This window comes from Trypanosoma conorhini, assembly GCF_003719485.1.
Source record: "Trypanosoma conorhini strain 025E chromosome Unknown Tco_14.4_contig_00119, whole genome shotgun sequence".
Lineage (NCBI taxonomy): Eukaryota > Euglenozoa > Kinetoplastea > Trypanosomatida > Trypanosomatidae > Trypanosoma > Trypanosoma conorhini.
The window spans coordinates 15,850-31,871 of NW_021704201.1; the positions used below are offsets into that span (position 1 = coordinate 15,850).

Below are 16,022 nucleotides of genomic sequence, written 5' to 3' on the forward strand. Positions count from 1 at the left end.
ACATTTGTTGAAGTCTTTGCATTTTCCATTTTTTCCCCTTTCCAACTCTTCACTCTTGAAGGACATGAAGGAGTGAGGATTTTCGATTTTTTAATCCAGAAAAACGGGTTTTGTGTCCGTCAAACTGTGAGTTTTGAGGGAATATCTGGCGGGAACGCTTTAAGTAATCGAAAACCGGGTCTTTCTTGCAAATACACTTACTATTTCTTCTTGCTTTCTCTCCTCTTCACTTGCGTTGACCTTTAATATTTTTATTTCTTTTTATTTAAAATAACATGAACCATTTGCTTTCCCTTTCCTGTTCCAGTGGCGGTAGGCAGGTCGAACTCGAATGCCGGAGATTAGGACGCCGTTCTTTCTGACGGTGCGAGGAGGCGAGCAGTTGCACCTACGGGGGAAACCGTCTGAGCCACAATCCCTTGCGTTTGTCAGTGCGCTAACAACACTTGTGTTCACGCGGCGTCTAGGGAAAACTACATCGACCCCAGTGACTGTGTCGCTAGTTGCGCTCTGCGACACGACTGGCACGGGTACGGGTCATGACAACTCCTTTACCATAGCCAGCCACCAGTTTGTCGCATCGGTATCTGCCAGGGAAGGTGATGATGGAGCGGAGGAGGCAGCTGTGGTTTTGCTTCGCTCACCCATTGTTCTGACATCCTCTGGACCTGTTCACGCGCTGGAGGTGCGGTGTGCAGAGACGAAGTGTCAGGATCTCACACGGGGCAAACTCGCAGACGCCGCAGTCTACGCGGTCACCATGCATGGAATGCAGCAGACCACGCTGACGAAGGCGCAGGTGAAATTGCTTTCTGCTGCGGGTAAAGGGATGAGACTGAAATGAGGATCATCCCCCTGTTACTTTTATTTTTCTCTCATTGCTTCTGAGGCCGATGGAGAAGCTGACTTCAGAACGATCCATACATACTGAAATTGAAAAAAAAATATAATAATAATAATTTTCTTTTTTTAAAAAGAAAGTAATGCGGGACCCCCTAGCATAATTTCTCTACGAGAGTAAGTTGCAGGGGAGAGGCCTTCACTAGCGTCGCAATATTGCCTTTCTGCCCCGTTTGGTGTTACATGTATTTATTTTTCTGGCTTGGGTAAAGTTTCTTTTTTTTCCTCTGTATTGTTTTGTGCGTTTTGGGGAAAATCGCAATAGCTATTGAGGAAATAACGGGATAAGGACAAGTTCTTACAAACAGAAGTACACAAACTGTTTCAGTAGGTAAGAGACACCGAGAGGGAGAGTTTGCTTCTGTTATTGTTATTGTTATTGCTATTATTAGCATGGGGAACGATGATGCAGCATGACGTGACGCGCAGCCAGTGGGAGATGAATAACTTTGTGGTCACGGACGACAGCTTTTTATTCCCCAATACGGAACTTATGGAAGAGCTCCACAAGACACAACCGTGGAAGAAGTCACCACGCTACTTCAAACGGGTAAAGGTCTCCATTTTAGCGGCGCTGCAGATGATGAGCCATGCGCAACGTGGAAGCCCCAATGCGGCGTGCCCCAATGACGGTGGCACTGGTGCCGCTTCTTCCCCACCCATACGAAGTGAGCCTCGTCACGAGAATTGGTTTGAGGTGATGGGTCTAATGTTGGGTCACTTCACCGAGGAGGAAATGATTGTGACGAATGCCTTTGCTCTCCCTGTAGACGCCTCCGAGGTGGAGTGCGCCATGAATGACGCATCACAGCTGTACATGCTGGAATATCTCCAGTATCATCAGCGTGGTGGAACGCAGGAGGGTTGCATTGGGTGGTACCACAGCCACCCTGGCTACACCTGTTTCCTCTCAGGCACAGATGTCAGCACGCAGCAGCTTGGACAGAAGGCACAGGACCCGTGGGTGGCCGTTGTGGTGGACCCGGTACGCACCTTATCTACTGGGATGTTAGATATGAAGGCTTTCCGCACATTTCCTGAGGACTACGCAGCAGAGCTACAGCGGGCACGTCAACAGGCGGGCGGACGACACTGTGGGAGCCCGACGAAATCCACCGGTGTGCCTTCGGAGCGTATTAAGGAGTACGGCGTGCACGCCCACCGCTACTACGAGCTTCCCATCACGCTCGTGCGCAGCAGAAGCGATGAGGCCATACTCGATTGTTTGTGGTCCCGTTACTGGGCACAGACATTCCTTTCCAATCCGCTCACTACGAATCGGAAGCTCATGACACAGCAGATTCATCAACTGACTGACGTGCTTGAAAGTGGCCTTGCAACTCGGCAGAAAAAGATGGTGAAGGACGATGAATGCCAGTTTGATACTAAAGTGCGGAGTCAGGAACAATACGCGGATGCCGTTGGCGACGGTGATGTGGCGCACGACAACAACGAAGCTTTCAAAGAAAAGAGCCTTCAAGTGCGTTACTTGACGTCCGCTTTGGCCGCAGAGGTGGCGTTGGGTGGCGTACTTTTGGTAGTTAAAAGTTCCGTCTTTCAGGCCTAACTTTTCCCTCCACTTTTCTACCTGTTTGTGCTCTTGCGCTGCATCCGTAGGAAGAAAAACATGTTTTTCGGGCTGAGTAAAACAGAAGCAAAAACAAAGAATATAAATTTCTGCCCTCTATGTGTTCCATACTTTATTCGGAATTCTCTGCGGGCCAAATAAAGGGCGCCAGGGGTTTGTAATAAAGAGTATTTCCCCCCCCCCTTTCTAGGAGCTCTACTCTCCTCCTTGACACTTTCTCAGGCATTCGAAGGTGAAATTGCATATTTTTTTTCTTGTTCGCATTTTTGTCTTTTCCTGGTGACGTGTCATTTTTTCAACAATTCGCATGTATGCACCTCCCACCCATCCTTGCAAGACAACAGACAAAGGCTTTAGAGTGGGGGCAAAGTGAATACGCCGTGCACCTCTCTATTTTTTTTTTCTCTCACAGTGTGTGTGTGTGCCTGTGTGCGTACGTTATGCAGACGGCATCCATTCTGCAGCGTCTCTTGACGGAGGAGGGAGCCTTCTTTCACCCTGCAATGCAGGTGGCGCCCATTCCTTCCATGGGTGGTGGCTACGGTGTGGTGGCCACGGCTCCATTAAGGCCTGGAACGCGTCTCGCAAAGATACCACGGCATTCTATGATCACGGCTAGCAAGGCACGTCGTTATTTGGCATCTTTTGAATACCAGCACAGACGTGTCCTCTCTGAAAGCAATCCATTTTCTCACAAGACCGTTTCTGCAGCAGCCTTGGCAAGCGTTGAAAGAAAGCTGTCGCAGAGTCTTTCTCCAGCAAACACTATTATTTGTTATCTACTTCTGATTGCGGCACAGTGCCGTCGTTTTCCCGCCCCACATACTCAAAATGGCATGGGTGTTGATGTGGCTGTGGCTAGTAGCAGCAAAAGGGATGAACTGCCCTGTCAGAGTGGTCATTCTTGGATGAAAACGTGGATACTCTCGCTTCCCACCCATTACGATAATCTTATCGAACTGCGTCCAGAAATGGCAGATACGGGAGGCGCTCCAAGTCTTGATGGTGTTGCGAAACTGCCCTCTCCCACGGATGCACATCTTCGCCCTTACCTGCAGTTTGAGCGGCATCGTCGTAAGGTGCTGCAGGAACAGGCGAATGTCGAGGCGGAATTTCAGTTATGTCAATCGGTGCTATCTGTTCTACAAACGTTTCCAAATTGTAACGGTGGTGAGGCACCAATATCAGCTACATTGGAGCAGTTTCTTTGGGCTTACAACACCCTCATGAGTCGTGGTTTCTCGTACAATGCAGAGGTTTGGAGCCTTATCCCGTGGGTAGATTACTTCAACTATGCCTTTAGCAGCAATGCCACAATGGCGTACGATGAAAGACGCGAAGCATACATTTTTGAAACACTTCTTCCCATTGAGCGAGGGGAACAAATTATGCTGCAATATGGTGCTTATACTGACATGGAGCTGTTGCTGTGGTATGGTTTCACCCTCACCCCAGGGTTATTCCCTGAACTCGCCAGGGCCACTACGCTAGAGAAACGAGTCCAGGTACTGCGAATGCTTTGGCGTGACGATGTAGAACTAATGGATGCAGCCGATAACTGCCTTTCCAAGCGCGATGAGGCGTGGTTAGATGCTGTAAACAGAGCGTTGGGTTATTCTTTTTCACCATGGGCCGATGCGGACGGATCCTACCCGTCTCCTAAACCACGTGAGTCTTGGCTGGAGCTCCTGCTTTCTGCATACATAAGGCTGCGAAGCGTGGGTATTTGTGACAGCCACAGGGGCACGTTACCTCCCGCAGCAGAAGCAGCGAGCGTAGTTGCCAAGTTAATTTTAGGGACACCGGCGCAACACCCACTTCCACCCAAACTAACGGCCCACGATTGCCGTCTGGGGGCCCGGGGCCCATCGCCGTCTATGCTGCTTCTTCTGAACTACGTTAGCCACCTTTGTTCCGCGTCTAACGAAGGAACACGCTTAACCCCGGCTGACGTTCTGCGAGCTATTTGTTGGGCAGAGCTGTTTTGTAATTCTGAGCCGGGGATGGAGGCGTTATTTCTTAAAAATGAGACAGCCGCGCCGCCTGGGGGCAGTGTAAAGGCCATGGCGCGTCAGGCATCGTTGGATGCTGCTGCGCTTCTGCACCTCCTGGCGGTGGAGGCGACGGAGGAGGAATTGTGCGTCTACCTCTCGAGGGAGTGCGAGTAGGCGGGGATGAGGACGACATTTCCATTAAGCATGTGCGAAGGGGTTGGATAATTGAGAGAAGGCGCACAGCGGGAGAGAGAGAGCGAGAGGAATCACCTTTAAGTTTTTTTTTTTTTGCGTCTGTGCCGTTGTTAAGCACCTCCTCTTTTTTGTTTTTCTTTTCTTTGCGTTGCGTGTGCTACGCAGGCGTAAGGAAATGTCAGAGCCTGGTGTCTCTGCCACGCAGGAAGGAGTTGCTAATCGCGGCAGCACCGCCAATGGTGGTCGATGCTTGGAGTCTTTCCTCGCCAGGTATGCCTCGCGATGTAAAGAGTCTGCCACCGAGATGAACCCTCGTGCGCTGCAGGCTGCTGTTGCGATGCAAGAGGCTCTTGAAAAAACGAAAGGGGATGTGTCCGACGTGGGTGCCAAGGCACGAGGAGCAACGTACACACTCAGTGCCGTGCCACTTGGCGTTAGCGGCTCGCAGGCACTTTTTCCAGCCATTGCCTGCATGCCTCTTGTAAGGCTCGGTCTCGCCGACTGTTATTTGGGTGACGCCGGCACCCGCATCCTCGCGGAAGCGTTGAGCACAAGTTCCCGTTGTGGGAGTGTGATGCGCGTGATTTGCTTAAGTGGTGTGGGTATCACAGATGCTTCATCGCTGGCGTGTTTCGTGACGGCAACCCAGCAGCTGCAGCTGCTGGATGTGTCTCGCAACAGAATCGGCACACAACCGCACACTTTGGCGGTGCTGTGTGCGGCGATGCGGCACCACAAATCATTGCAGGAGGTGAATTTGAGTGACAACCTGATAACCGGCTCATGCGCCGTGAGTGTGCAGGCAATTGCGGAGTGGGTGGTGTGCGCTGGTCACGACGACGTTTTGCATCGCATTGATTTGCGCTTTAACGCATTGGGGATGCTGCGGGAGGCTGGCAGTGTTGCCGCTCCGGCGTTGATGAAAGGGACACGCCTCATCTACGCCGCACATCCACTTGTGGATGCGGTTTTGCTTAACAACACCGTGGAATCCCTTGAGCTGTACGCCAACGCCCTTTCAGCCGATGTCCTTGATGTCGTGGAAGCCAAGTTGGCTGTCAACAGGCGCACGAAGGAGATTCTGCGGAAGTTGTTTGCGCAGGAGGCTTCGGGCAGCGTGTGAGTAGCGCCGACGCGCGCACGCAACGCGGAAGTTGCAACGCCAGCTTCAAAAGACTCAAGCTGACGAGGGCGTGGACACATGGACTGTATATATATATATATATATATATATTTCCACTCTTTGCATGCATTGCATGGAAGGCGTCGTATTTTGCGGTGACGCTTGCCTTCTCCGCACACACTTTTCTCTATCTTCGATAAGCCCGCTCCCTCCAGGGTCATCCCCCACGTCCAAGGCAAAAGGCAAGGCAGAAGTAGAAGCACGAAGAAGGCAGAGGCACCATCTCCATGCGGTCGAAGTCCCAATCGACGTCGTCGCGGGCAAACGGCACAGCCGCCGCCGCCGCCGCCGCCGCCACCAACACCAACACCACTACTGCCACGGTGCCCGTGGCCGCTGCGCTGCCGACGAAGAAGGTGGCGGAGTTGGTTCGACAGCTGGCAGAGTCTCAGTATGAGGCACAACAGCTCCACCGGCGGATGGAGGCGTTGCAGCACGAAAACGCCTCACTTCGCGCTACCATTTTGCGGCGAGATGCTGCGGGTAGTGTCGTAGGCGTCGCACCGCCCCAACAAGAAGAACCGCCCAAAAACCTACAGCAACGGCAGCAGCTTCAGCAGCTGCGGCGGGGTGAGGGTGAGGGGCCTCCCGCGGGGGCGGGAAAAAACACCCCCGCGATAAATAGTAGTTCTGTAAAGAATTCAGTCTTTATGGACGGACCGCTCTCATATGCACCGGGGACGCAGGCGTCGCTAGCGCCCGACGCGATGGGGGCTTACTTGACGCCGCCCTGCTTATCCTTGAAGGCAGCTGGCGAACCGTCTGCAACAGGCGCGGAAAACGTCGGCGGCCAACACTCCTCCTCTGGGGAGTCTTGCTTGAAGAGGAAGTATGCCAAACTGAAACGGATTTATGAGAAGACGCTTAGAGAGCGTGATGAACAGCTTGCAGAGGTGCAGCAACTGGTTCATCAGATTCAAGCGGAGCATGATGAGCTGCGGCATCGTCATGAGCGAGAGCGCCTGCAACAGCAACTGGAACTAGAGTCAAAGGGCCGAATGCTGCTAGAGACGAAAACAAAGTCCCTTGAAGAAGAGAAATTGGCGTGGCAACAGCGATTCTTGCGTTTGCTGGAGGAGCCTTCGCACGTGCGCACTCCCGTGATGGCGCGAGAAGTGACGGAAGCACTCAGTGACGCTAGTGCCGCTGGAAAGCCCCCACCTCGTCCGGATGGTTTGAACCTGACAGAACTTTCCCTTATGTGGCCAGAGAGTGCGCTTGCTTCCGTGCTGGATACGGACACCTTCCCGCAGAGTGTAAGTGCTTCGCATGGCAGTTCTTATGGCAACGCCGTGAAGAGGAAGATGAATGACGTGGAACAGTTGTATCTGCAGCGGCGGCGGCAGCAGAGGGGGGAGGGCGTCGTCAGCGCAGTTGATTCAAGTGGAGCTCAGAATGTCTTGCCACGGTCGCTGGCTGCGACGAGCAGGCGCTCCGTTGCTGTACAGGTGAGGCCGTCGGCCACAACCGCAACTTCGCAGACAGAGACTTACAGCCAAAGGTCTGTAGGCACTTTCGTGGATTTTGGCAACCAGAAGAACATGGCAACTGGTGACATGCTGCGGACTGCGGGGGAGTCAGAGCTGAAACAGGAGTCCCAAAAGGGAACTTTCAGCACCTTTGATAGAAAACTAGAGGAGCTGCCACAAGCTCCTTTTCCCGAGATCTCGAAGAGTTCACTTCCGTTCTATGCATTGCGGCCTGCTCAGCAGAAGGGTCTGCAGCATCACGTTTATTATGCTGTGGGTCAGGTGCATGGAATGGGCAACGGTTGTCATCCATCTTGTGTGCCCCCATTTAGGCAGCTGGGGGAACAAGAGCCGTTTTCTGCCACTTTTGCTCCCTCCGCAGCAGCTGCTGCTTCTTCCTGCATGGCAGGATTTGAGAATCTTCCTGACAAGGATCAAGCGACACGAGATCGTCTTGAAGCGGACATTCTAAAACATGATCAGCTGCTAGAAGCCGTGGCGAAACTGCAGCGAAAAGCCCAGCGTGTTGCCAAGACACCGTCGTTTTAGGGGCGACTGCGTTGACATTGTGTTCCATTGCCTTTGATTCCTAGGTTCTATTCCCCCCTCCCCTTTCGGTGTACCGTTAGTGAAGGACCCATTTAGTGTGTCTCTGTGCTGTAGAACCATATTGTGTTCTCTCTTCCCCTCAGTTTGTTGTTATTGTTGTTGTTGTTACTTTGAGGCGTGAGATAGAGAGTGAAAGATGTTTCGCTATCCCACTTTCCGTGTACATTTTGTACCCTTTCCAATGCGGCAGACCTCATTTCTGCTTGGGATTCTCAGCTGGAGGGTTTTTTTTTTCTTCTTGTTGTTGTCCCTTATCCTTTTTGAAGAGCGTCTCCCACGTATATGCATTTGCTTGCATGTAGTTGTCTACGCACTGGTGCATGCCTCTCTTTCTGTGTGTGCCTGGCGTGGGGTAGTGACGTCGCTGCGTCTTTGAGATCCGGAGAGTTTTCTTACGTTTAACATGATGCCCGTAGGAATCTGCGGAGGCTTCTATTTGTGTGTGTGTGCGCCTGGTGCCTCTTCACAGTTTTTTTTTCTTTCCTTTCTCCTTTCTGGCTGCTGGGTTTTCTTCCACCGCTTTACGTGCAGAAGGCCCTATACGTTTTTTTTATTACTGGGAGTTGCCTTTGTTTCATTTCGTGGCTTTTTGTGCGGCTTGAGTGCCATCATCCATGTCGACAACCTCACGGCCTCACCACACCGCGAACGCGGGGCTTCTCCACGGAGCAGTCGCTGCTGAGGTGGCTGCTCCGCTTGACGGAAACCATAATTTTCAGGGCACCGCAGCCGACGCGCATGATGTGCTCCTCTGCGCACCGACGGAGGAAGACAACAATGCGTGCGGCGGACGTCCGGCGGCTGACGGTGGCGATGGTGCCTCTTTCGGCGACTTTTTCTTCCACAGCCTCCCACCTGCGGGGGGCGATGACGCGGCGCAGCCCGCGGTGTTTGAGGGCTTTTGCTTTGACGACATCTGCGGCGACGGCGCGTGGCCAACCGGAGGCACGGCGATGGACGAGGCGCCCGGAGAGGCTGTCGAGGACGGCAATCAGCCCCGTGCGCCGCCTCCGTTTGATTTTCTTCTTTCCGAGGACGCCACCTCCACACGCGTGGCGGCTGCTGTGGGCAGAGGCACCGGAGAAGAAGCGGTGCTCGACATGGAATCGGCGGCGATGCTGCACCCAAACTGCGGTGTGGCTGATCTCACGTCCGCGCCTGTTGCTGTTTCCGCGGAGCTGCCACAGCAGTCTGCAGCAGAAGCGACGAAAAAACTGCCTGGGGAAACTGCTGTCCATTTTCCCTCCACCACAACCGACACCATTGAGGCGGCCTGCATGGCCCCTGTCGCCCTCGGCAGTCTCAGTACCCGCCAGAGTAACGGTGGAAACGACACTTCCGCTGAGGGCGCCACTGCGACGACGGAGGTGGTGAATAGCGCCCACTCGCTTCCCTTCGGTTCGCTGCGGCAATCACTCAAACTCAACGACATCTCTGTGTCCTCCGCTGCAGAAAGCGCGATAACAGCTGTGGGGGTGGCTCCGCGTGTGCCGCGGGAAAGTGTGGACGAGTTGCTGCGGCGTGCCAATCGTATTCTTTCCGACGGAGACTCCGCTGACGCCGCGCAGAGCTCCGCAGAGGGGGGGAGTGCGCGTCAGAGCAATCAATCGGATACTCTCTTCAGCGCGCAGGTTTCCCACTGGCTACGAAGGTGCGTGGAGGTACAGGAGGCTTCCTTGGCCGCTGTGGCGGACCTTCAACTAAGAACGACAAATACAATGCGTCTGTTCAGCGCCCACTCAGGGCTTTCGTCCGCACTCGGGCCACAATACGGTAAAACACCCGTTGTTTTAACACTTCCACTTGTACTTCCACTGATGGAGTCTCTTCTTGAGGAGGTCTAAGTGCTTTTGGCTTGCAAAGGCGGGACAGGACTACTCGCGTCTGCATCTTCACATCCTGAGACTCACACACATCAAAGAGCTGAAAGGCAATGAAAGACAGATTGTTTTGCCTCCTCTATCCCTGCTTCTGTTTTGTTCCACATCAATAAACAAATAAACGGCAACAAAACCGCACCCCTCCACCCATTAGTGACAATAAAGCATATATATATATATATATATATATTTCTGTTTTACTTTTATTTATTTATGAGGCCCTTTTACAAGGGTTGTCTGCGGTGATTCTCGTCATGTCTGAATGTCCCCTGGCGGTTCCTTCACTCATCGAAGGGCATATTGCGCGAGATTTTTTCGGCCCCACTTGTTTTTTCTTTTCCTTATTGCATATATGTGTGTTAATATTCTACCTGCTTCTCACTGGGTGTGTTGTTTTTGTTGTTGCCCGAGAGGTGTGTGTCTCAAATCGGTCAGACACGCGCGTGACGGGCGGCGAGGAAGGTAGCAAGAAGAAGAGGAAAGCTCAGGGGGACGCGGAGTCGGCGGGCGGGGTAGTCAGAGGCGCTCAATGGACGGTGTGCAGTACCAGATAGAGCAGCTGCAGTACGCCCTCGCGCAGCTGGACCCGTATCGCATGCTGGCGCCAGAGGACGCCTCCCAGCTGCAGCTGGGCCTTGCGAACACAACAGCGATTGCCCGTCGTGTAGTGGAGCGGCAGTCCCGCCGAACGTTTCCGATGCGGCTGGCGGGCGTGAGTGTGTCTGGCAGCGTTCGACCCACACTTCCCAGTGTGAGCCCCTTCACCTCCTCGCCTTCGAGGGAGACGCCTCGGAAGGAGCCCTGTGACGGCTCCGGCAATGGCCTAACGTCTGCTGGGGGGAAAGGGAGTGACGCAGGGGAGTCCTTGCCGCAGCACGGTGAGAGGGAGGGCGAGGGAGGATGCTTCTACGAGTCAGTTCTTAGCGTCGCCACGCAGCACGGGGTTTCAGTGGAAGAGATTCGTCGCTACAATCCACAGCTGTCGGAGTACAACGATGAGGATGTGCTTCCAAGGAACACATACATTAAGATGAAGCTGCAAATGTACCCACAGCCCCACCGTGAAGACGACACGGAGCAGGCGACGGTTGATGCTCGTGCAGAAACACGGCAACCTCGCCCAGGCGACACCGTGTCATCAGAGCCCCCTATGCCGTTAGCACCATTACCAACCATTCAAGAGGCACTGCGCCGTCCCATGAATTCGAACGCCATGCTGGCGCGAGGTGGTGGAGGTTCTTCACCCCTTGGGCCTCGCGCGGATAGCGCGGACTCACCGGATGGGCCACTGATGCAACTACCCTCCCCTTCCCCTGACAGATCGGGCGTGGCACGAAGAGGAAATCTCACCAGCCACTCCATCGCAAGTAAACTCCATGACCATAGCCATACAATCGACATAAATTCCATGCACTCTGCTGTTGCCCCTGCCCCTGTGGCTGCCGCGGGTGCCGGCAATGGTTCTGCCGTGACAGAGGTTTCCAAGGGCACTTTAAGTGCCCAAAACCTTGCCGAGGTGGAAACCATGGCAGCTGAGGCTGCTCCAAGTTCTTTTTCCGCCTCGAAGTTTGGCAAGCCTTCGCTTACCCAGCACAAGAACACCGTGCCCTCAGCTAATACCCGTGCTATTTCGAGATATGCAAACAGGCTGTGGGCCGGCGATTATGATTATTCCCTCACGACAGAATCATCTTCCTTTCACTCTACTCTTACACCAACTCCGAACATGTCGCCGCAGCCAAACAAAAAGAACAACCAGGTGGAATCTGGAAACTCAAGGAGGGGTGCATTGGGAGCTGCAGCTACCCCGCCACCGTCGCTGGCAGCAAAAAAAAGTGGCGGATGAAGGTTCCTGCAGCAGAGGCTTTGCCAGTAGATAGCTCCCTTGATAAAAAAGAGTTGTCGCCGATTGCTAAGGCGCTTCCTGAGCCTATTGAGAACGACGAGGAGTATGACACGCTGAATTCTATTGCATTGAAGTACAATGTTACCATCAAGGTAGTACTGCAGTGGAATCCGTACTTAATGGCCTACGAGGCAGATGATCCGTTGCCGCCGAATTTACCTATTATACTGCCGATTCCGCAGCAGAGCTGACATTTGCAGCCCGCTTCTGTCGCCTCCGTCTACAGCTTAAGCCTTGCCCCTTCCCCACGTGGCAAATGGAGACGGTTTCGATGCAGGGGTGCTGAGTTGGCATGAACAGGCCAATGAACCGAAGAAGGACAAAAAGAACATTTGGAATTGTTTTTGATTTTATTATTGTTATTATTACTATATATATACTTTGTTTGTAGAGGCATGAGGGGGCGAAAGACGTCGTTCTTTGTGCTAGAGAGTAATATATATCTAACCTGTGTAGGGGGCACCGGTGTGTCTCATGTCTCTTTGCAGGAATGGGGGAAGGCGGGGCAGTGCATCTGCCTCGGCGTATCCACTGGCCCGTAGAATGCGCAACGTGTGAGGCGGCCACGTGCACGGCTGAAGTGCCAAGTTTTAAGATAATTTTAGAGCACTGCGCTTTCGCAGCTGAAACTGCTTGGAGGCGTCAAACAACTGCAACGGCACAGGAATAGAGAAATCCGCCGTCCAGAGACAGCGACAGGAAAGAGAGGGAGTGAGGCGACGAGGGAAGGAAAGGGCTGCCACTGGCTTAATAGCCAGAAGAGCAGCGAAACACATGCAAACAGAGGGAAGAAGAAGGGATGGGGGCATGCGTCTATAATCATTCACCTCAAGCATAGTGAGGTTAAAGAAGATAGGACAAATGTTTCAACTGTATTGATAACTAATGCACTTTTTGACTTGTGCTTTTCATCTCTCCTCATCCCCACATACATTGCGACAGCAACGCAGTGAAAATTACTCACCTCATTTTTTGGTGGTTGCTGATTTTGAAATGCGCCCTCATTCCTCCCCTTTTCTCTCTATCTATCTCTCTCTCTCTGTGTGTGTGTGTGTGCCTTTTGTTATTTTCTTTACATCAGACGCTGGATTTGACGATGTGTTCCCCCTTTTTTTTTGTTCTCTGCTTGTGTGTGCTGGCTTGTGCGGAGGTGCATATATACATACACACACACACATATATATATATATATATATGTTTATGTCTGTGGGGCTCAGCAGCCGTTGTGTTTCCTCCATCCTTTTTTTCTTCTTGCTGCCGCACCCACCTCCCACTGCGGTTTTTCTTCCACACCGTGTTTGCAACAGTCAAGGAAGAGAACGCATTTCTTTGTTTTGTTTTCGTTTTGCGTCCCTCTGCCCCTACAGTTATGCAGCCGCCCGCTGTTGCCACACCTCCAGCCAGGGTTGCATCACTCCCCATCATTCTCCGGAAAAATGACAGCCTTGTCCTCGCCGCCTTCTCCGAAGAGCAGCGCACGCTGACGGAGGTAGAGAGCACACTTATGACTGGCGACTACCGCGAGTGTGAGGTGAGATTTAATCCCGTGACTAGGACCGCCTTCGCCCATGCTACGACGACGCACGTGCGATACAGCGAGTTGGTGCCAACGCACGATGCAACTGCATGGGGGCTGAAGCTGCTCTTTGAGGTGGAGGAGCGGAACGTCGTGGCACTGTCGTTCTCGACACTTGGCACAGTACTCGTGACATACGCTATGATGGACAGCAAGCGGCCGGAGGGAAACATGTCACTCTACGATGTTTCTACAGGAAAACTGCTTCGCCGCTGCGTGCAGGCCCGCTGGCCTGGCATGGTGTGGTCAAGTGAGGAATTGTATTGCGTTCGCCCGGTGCAGGGGTTTCTCCACGTGATGGACGGCAACCTCCGCCGGGAGGATGTGCCGGTGCTCGCAAAGATGGATCTCCATCTGCCGCAAGACAAGGAGATTGAGTTGTCAATGTGCCCAGGCAGCCTCCCCCTTCTCGCCCTTTTTAAACCCTTCCACAAACAAGCACAGGGCACTCTGTTCATCTACCGACTCCCTCATCTCTTGGAGGGGGCGATGTATCAGGTGCCATTTGGGCGTGCAGAGTCGGCAACAGTGCTTTGGAGCGGGTCTGGAAACCACATGGCGCTCCTGGTCAAATCTGAGAGTGACAAGAGCGGTAAGAGCTACTACGGCACCGTGACGTTTTTCCTCGTCAATGTCACCGGTCGCAGTGTAAAGGAGATCAAGTTCCCTAGTGGAGAGTCTGTGCATGACTGCCAGTGGAGTCCGACCACGGATCACGTCATGGTGATCCACGGCACAATGCCACGCAACAAGACGACAATGTACGACAAGGCCGGCGTGGCGCTTATGACGTTTGACGAGGCGCCTCGAAACGTTATTCTTTGGGCGCCGAATGGCCGTTTTTGTGCACTGGGTGGCACAGGAAATCTTGCGGGCGATTTCATATTTTATGACCTGCACCCTGCAGAGGGAAATGACAGGAGCATTAAAAATAACCACGGTGATAAAAACAAAACGGCGCCTACGACGACAAATTCAGCAGCAGCAGCGACGGCGGCGGTAATGGTGGGTGAGTTTAATGAGAAGAGCAGCGTGCAGATGTGGGCCCCCGATTCGCGTAACTTCCTCTGCGCCACCGTTTTCACCCGTCTACGCATTGACAACAAGCTCGTTTTCTTCAAAAATAATGGTGAGCACCTCATGACGCAGAAGTATCCCTTCCTCTATGGCGCGCACTGGGTGCAAGCGCAAGAGACAAACTTGTACCCGCAGCGCCCGGCGTCGCCGCGCAGGGAGACGGATAAACCCTCCAAGCCGCAACCGTACAGACCCCCTCATGCAAGTGCGGCTGCCGCGGCACTTTTACGCCGGCCAGACTCCTCTACGCCTAAGCAGGGGAAACCCGCAGGTCCTCTCGGTGCTACAGTTGTAGTGCAGAAAAAGAAGAAGCGGTAACAGATATTTTACTGTTTGATCTCGTTATTTCATCTCATTTGTGCGGGTGTGTATCTCTTTTTTCTTGCCATTGCGAAGAATAAGTAGGGCCCTCTTTTTCTATATCTTTTCTCTCGTAGGTCGTTTTAAACTCTAAACGGTGCGAGAACCGGCAATTGTCGTCCTGCAGCCTGTACTCACTAGCCGTGGTGCTGCTTGTGGGCAGGGAATTGTGTTTCTCCATACCCTTTTGACATTCATTCTTTTTGAATATGTATTCCCCCCCCTCCCTTCGTTGCTGCTGCTTCCCCCCTAAGTGCGAGAAGGCTGCATTGACGCGCACTTCTCTCCAACGCCCCTTACACCTTCGTTTTTGTGGACCCAATAGCTGTTTTGTTGTGGCGGCGCCTGACGGCGCCAAGCAGAAGTTGTGGTGGAGAGGACGAGAGGGGGTAAAACAAGACAACAACAACAAGGAAAAAAAAAGAAGAGTGTGCCGGGTGACGTGAAGCCCGTTGCAGTCTGTTGAGCCGAACAATCGCAAAGGAACGGGTACGCGGAGACAACCACGGGTGAGGTTCGTCACCGCCACCGATCTCGGTTTGCAGGTGAAGCCCTGGTCGAAACGAATGGCTAGTTGACAGGGCGGCCTGCGTGCGCTGCGGAAAGAGTGTTGTGCGTGGGGTCTCCTGAGGATTCATTGGGATGAACTCTGAGGGTCGTCAGGACACCAATTCGGTTGCATGGTGTGCGTTCTGCAGCTGCCCAATTCGTCTGGAGCCAGGAAGCCTTGGGCGGAGACACAATAAAGGCGTGTCCCCACAACTGCACATAAAATGCCGAATCTGCCGCACAGGCGGCAAGAAATGACGCCCTACTTCCGCAACTCTACTGAAGAGGATGGGCCGATTTACGTCGGTCGACGTGTTGTCCAGCCGACTTGAGGGCAAACGCGTGCGCGTGGTGAGGGCCCCGTGGCCGTCCGTTGTGGGGCGCGAGTTCTGGCTGGACACAAGCTGGGACGAGCACTGGTTTCTGTTCCACGACGACGACGCCTTGCAGGTGGCGGGGCGACCAAGCGAGCGGGACGTGCTGGAGCACAGTGACAGGGGATTGGTGGAGGGGCGCCGCGTGGCGACAGTGTGGGTACTAGAGTAGCCGCAGAGGCGACAATGCCCATTTCCGCCATGGAACTGGAATACGGTGTGACCACACGCCGGACGTGGACTGCTCGACCCAGCGCACCCACTGATGGTCACTAGCTTTGTTTTGGAGGTGTAACGAATGCACTGCAGCCACCCACGCCGTGACGGACGCCGTCTGATGGACAGTGTGCTGCTGCTGCTGC

General features: G+C 53.4%; 9 protein-coding genes across 9 annotated transcripts, besides 8 other annotated features; 8 read left to right on the plus strand and 1 right to left on the minus strand.

Annotated features, from left to right (window-relative positions):
- Positions 1-331: 331 nt before the first annotated feature.
- Tco025E_02848 (uncharacterized protein) lies at positions 332-844 on the plus strand (the record flags this gene model as incomplete). The annotated part of the gene is made up of 1 exon (XM_029369771.1): positions 332-844. The coding sequence occupies one exon, from the start codon at positions 332-334 to the stop codon at positions 842-844; it is 513 nt and encodes a 170-aa protein (XP_029230198.1).
- A 459-nt stretch (positions 845-1,303) lies between these two features.
- On the plus strand, positions 1,304-2,467 carry Tco025E_02849 (metallopeptidase; the record flags this gene model as incomplete). The annotated part of the gene is made up of 1 exon (XM_029369772.1): positions 1,304-2,467. One exon carries the CDS (start codon positions 1,304-1,306, stop codon positions 2,465-2,467), a length of 1,164 nt encoding a protein of 387 aa, XP_029230199.1.
- A 432-nt stretch (positions 2,468-2,899) lies between these two features.
- Positions 2,900-2,923: a microsatellite.
- A 5-nt stretch (positions 2,924-2,928) lies between these two features.
- Positions 2,929-4,656, plus strand: Tco025E_02850 (uncharacterized protein; the record flags this gene model as incomplete). Its single annotated transcript, XM_029369773.1, has 1 exon — positions 2,929-4,656. The coding sequence occupies one exon, from the start codon at positions 2,929-2,931 to the stop codon at positions 4,654-4,656; it is 1,728 nt and encodes a 575-aa protein (XP_029230200.1).
- A 196-nt stretch (positions 4,657-4,852) lies between these two features.
- Tco025E_02851 (leucine rich repeat containing 45) lies at positions 4,853-5,800 on the plus strand (the record flags this gene model as incomplete). Its single annotated transcript, XM_029369774.1, has 1 exon — positions 4,853-5,800. One exon carries the CDS (start codon positions 4,853-4,855, stop codon positions 5,798-5,800), a length of 948 nt encoding a protein of 315 aa, XP_029230201.1.
- An 86-nt stretch (positions 5,801-5,886) lies between these two features.
- Positions 5,887-5,911: a microsatellite.
- Positions 5,912-6,032: 121 nt separating this feature from the next.
- Positions 6,033-6,079: a microsatellite.
- An 8-nt stretch (positions 6,080-6,087) lies between these two features.
- Positions 6,088-7,878, plus strand: Tco025E_02852 (uncharacterized protein; the record flags this gene model as incomplete). The annotated part of the gene is made up of 1 exon (XM_029369775.1): positions 6,088-7,878. The coding sequence occupies one exon, from the start codon at positions 6,088-6,090 to the stop codon at positions 7,876-7,878; it is 1,791 nt and encodes a 596-aa protein (XP_029230202.1).
- Positions 7,879-8,022: 144 nt separating this feature from the next.
- Positions 8,023-8,045: a microsatellite.
- A 507-nt stretch (positions 8,046-8,552) lies between these two features.
- Positions 8,553-9,782, plus strand: Tco025E_02853 (uncharacterized protein; the record flags this gene model as incomplete). The annotated part of the gene is made up of 1 exon (XM_029369776.1): positions 8,553-9,782. The coding sequence occupies one exon, from the start codon at positions 8,553-8,555 to the stop codon at positions 9,780-9,782; it is 1,230 nt and encodes a 409-aa protein (XP_029230203.1).
- Positions 9,783-9,984: 202 nt separating this feature from the next.
- Positions 9,985-10,008: a microsatellite.
- A 339-nt stretch (positions 10,009-10,347) lies between these two features.
- Positions 10,348-11,664, plus strand: Tco025E_02854 (uncharacterized protein; the record flags this gene model as incomplete). Its single annotated transcript, XM_029369777.1, has 1 exon — positions 10,348-11,664. The coding sequence occupies one exon, from the start codon at positions 10,348-10,350 to the stop codon at positions 11,662-11,664; it is 1,317 nt and encodes a 438-aa protein (XP_029230204.1).
- Positions 11,665-12,061: 397 nt separating this feature from the next.
- Positions 12,062-12,100: a microsatellite.
- A 640-nt stretch (positions 12,101-12,740) lies between these two features.
- Positions 12,741-12,765: a microsatellite.
- A 113-nt stretch (positions 12,766-12,878) lies between these two features.
- Positions 12,879-12,926: a microsatellite.
- A 167-nt stretch (positions 12,927-13,093) lies between these two features.
- Positions 13,094-14,695, plus strand: Tco025E_02855 (translation initiation factor 2A; the record flags this gene model as incomplete). Its single annotated transcript, XM_029369778.1, has 1 exon — positions 13,094-14,695. The coding sequence occupies one exon, from the start codon at positions 13,094-13,096 to the stop codon at positions 14,693-14,695; it is 1,602 nt and encodes a 533-aa protein (XP_029230205.1).
- Positions 14,696-15,396: 701 nt separating this feature from the next.
- Tco025E_02856 (uncharacterized protein) lies at positions 15,397-16,020 on the minus strand (the record flags this gene model as incomplete). The annotated part of the gene is made up of 1 exon (XM_029369779.1): positions 15,397-16,020. A coding segment is annotated over one exon (624 nt), but the record flags the coding sequence as incomplete, so codon positions are not given.
- Between the last annotated feature and the right edge of the window lie 2 nt (positions 16,021-16,022).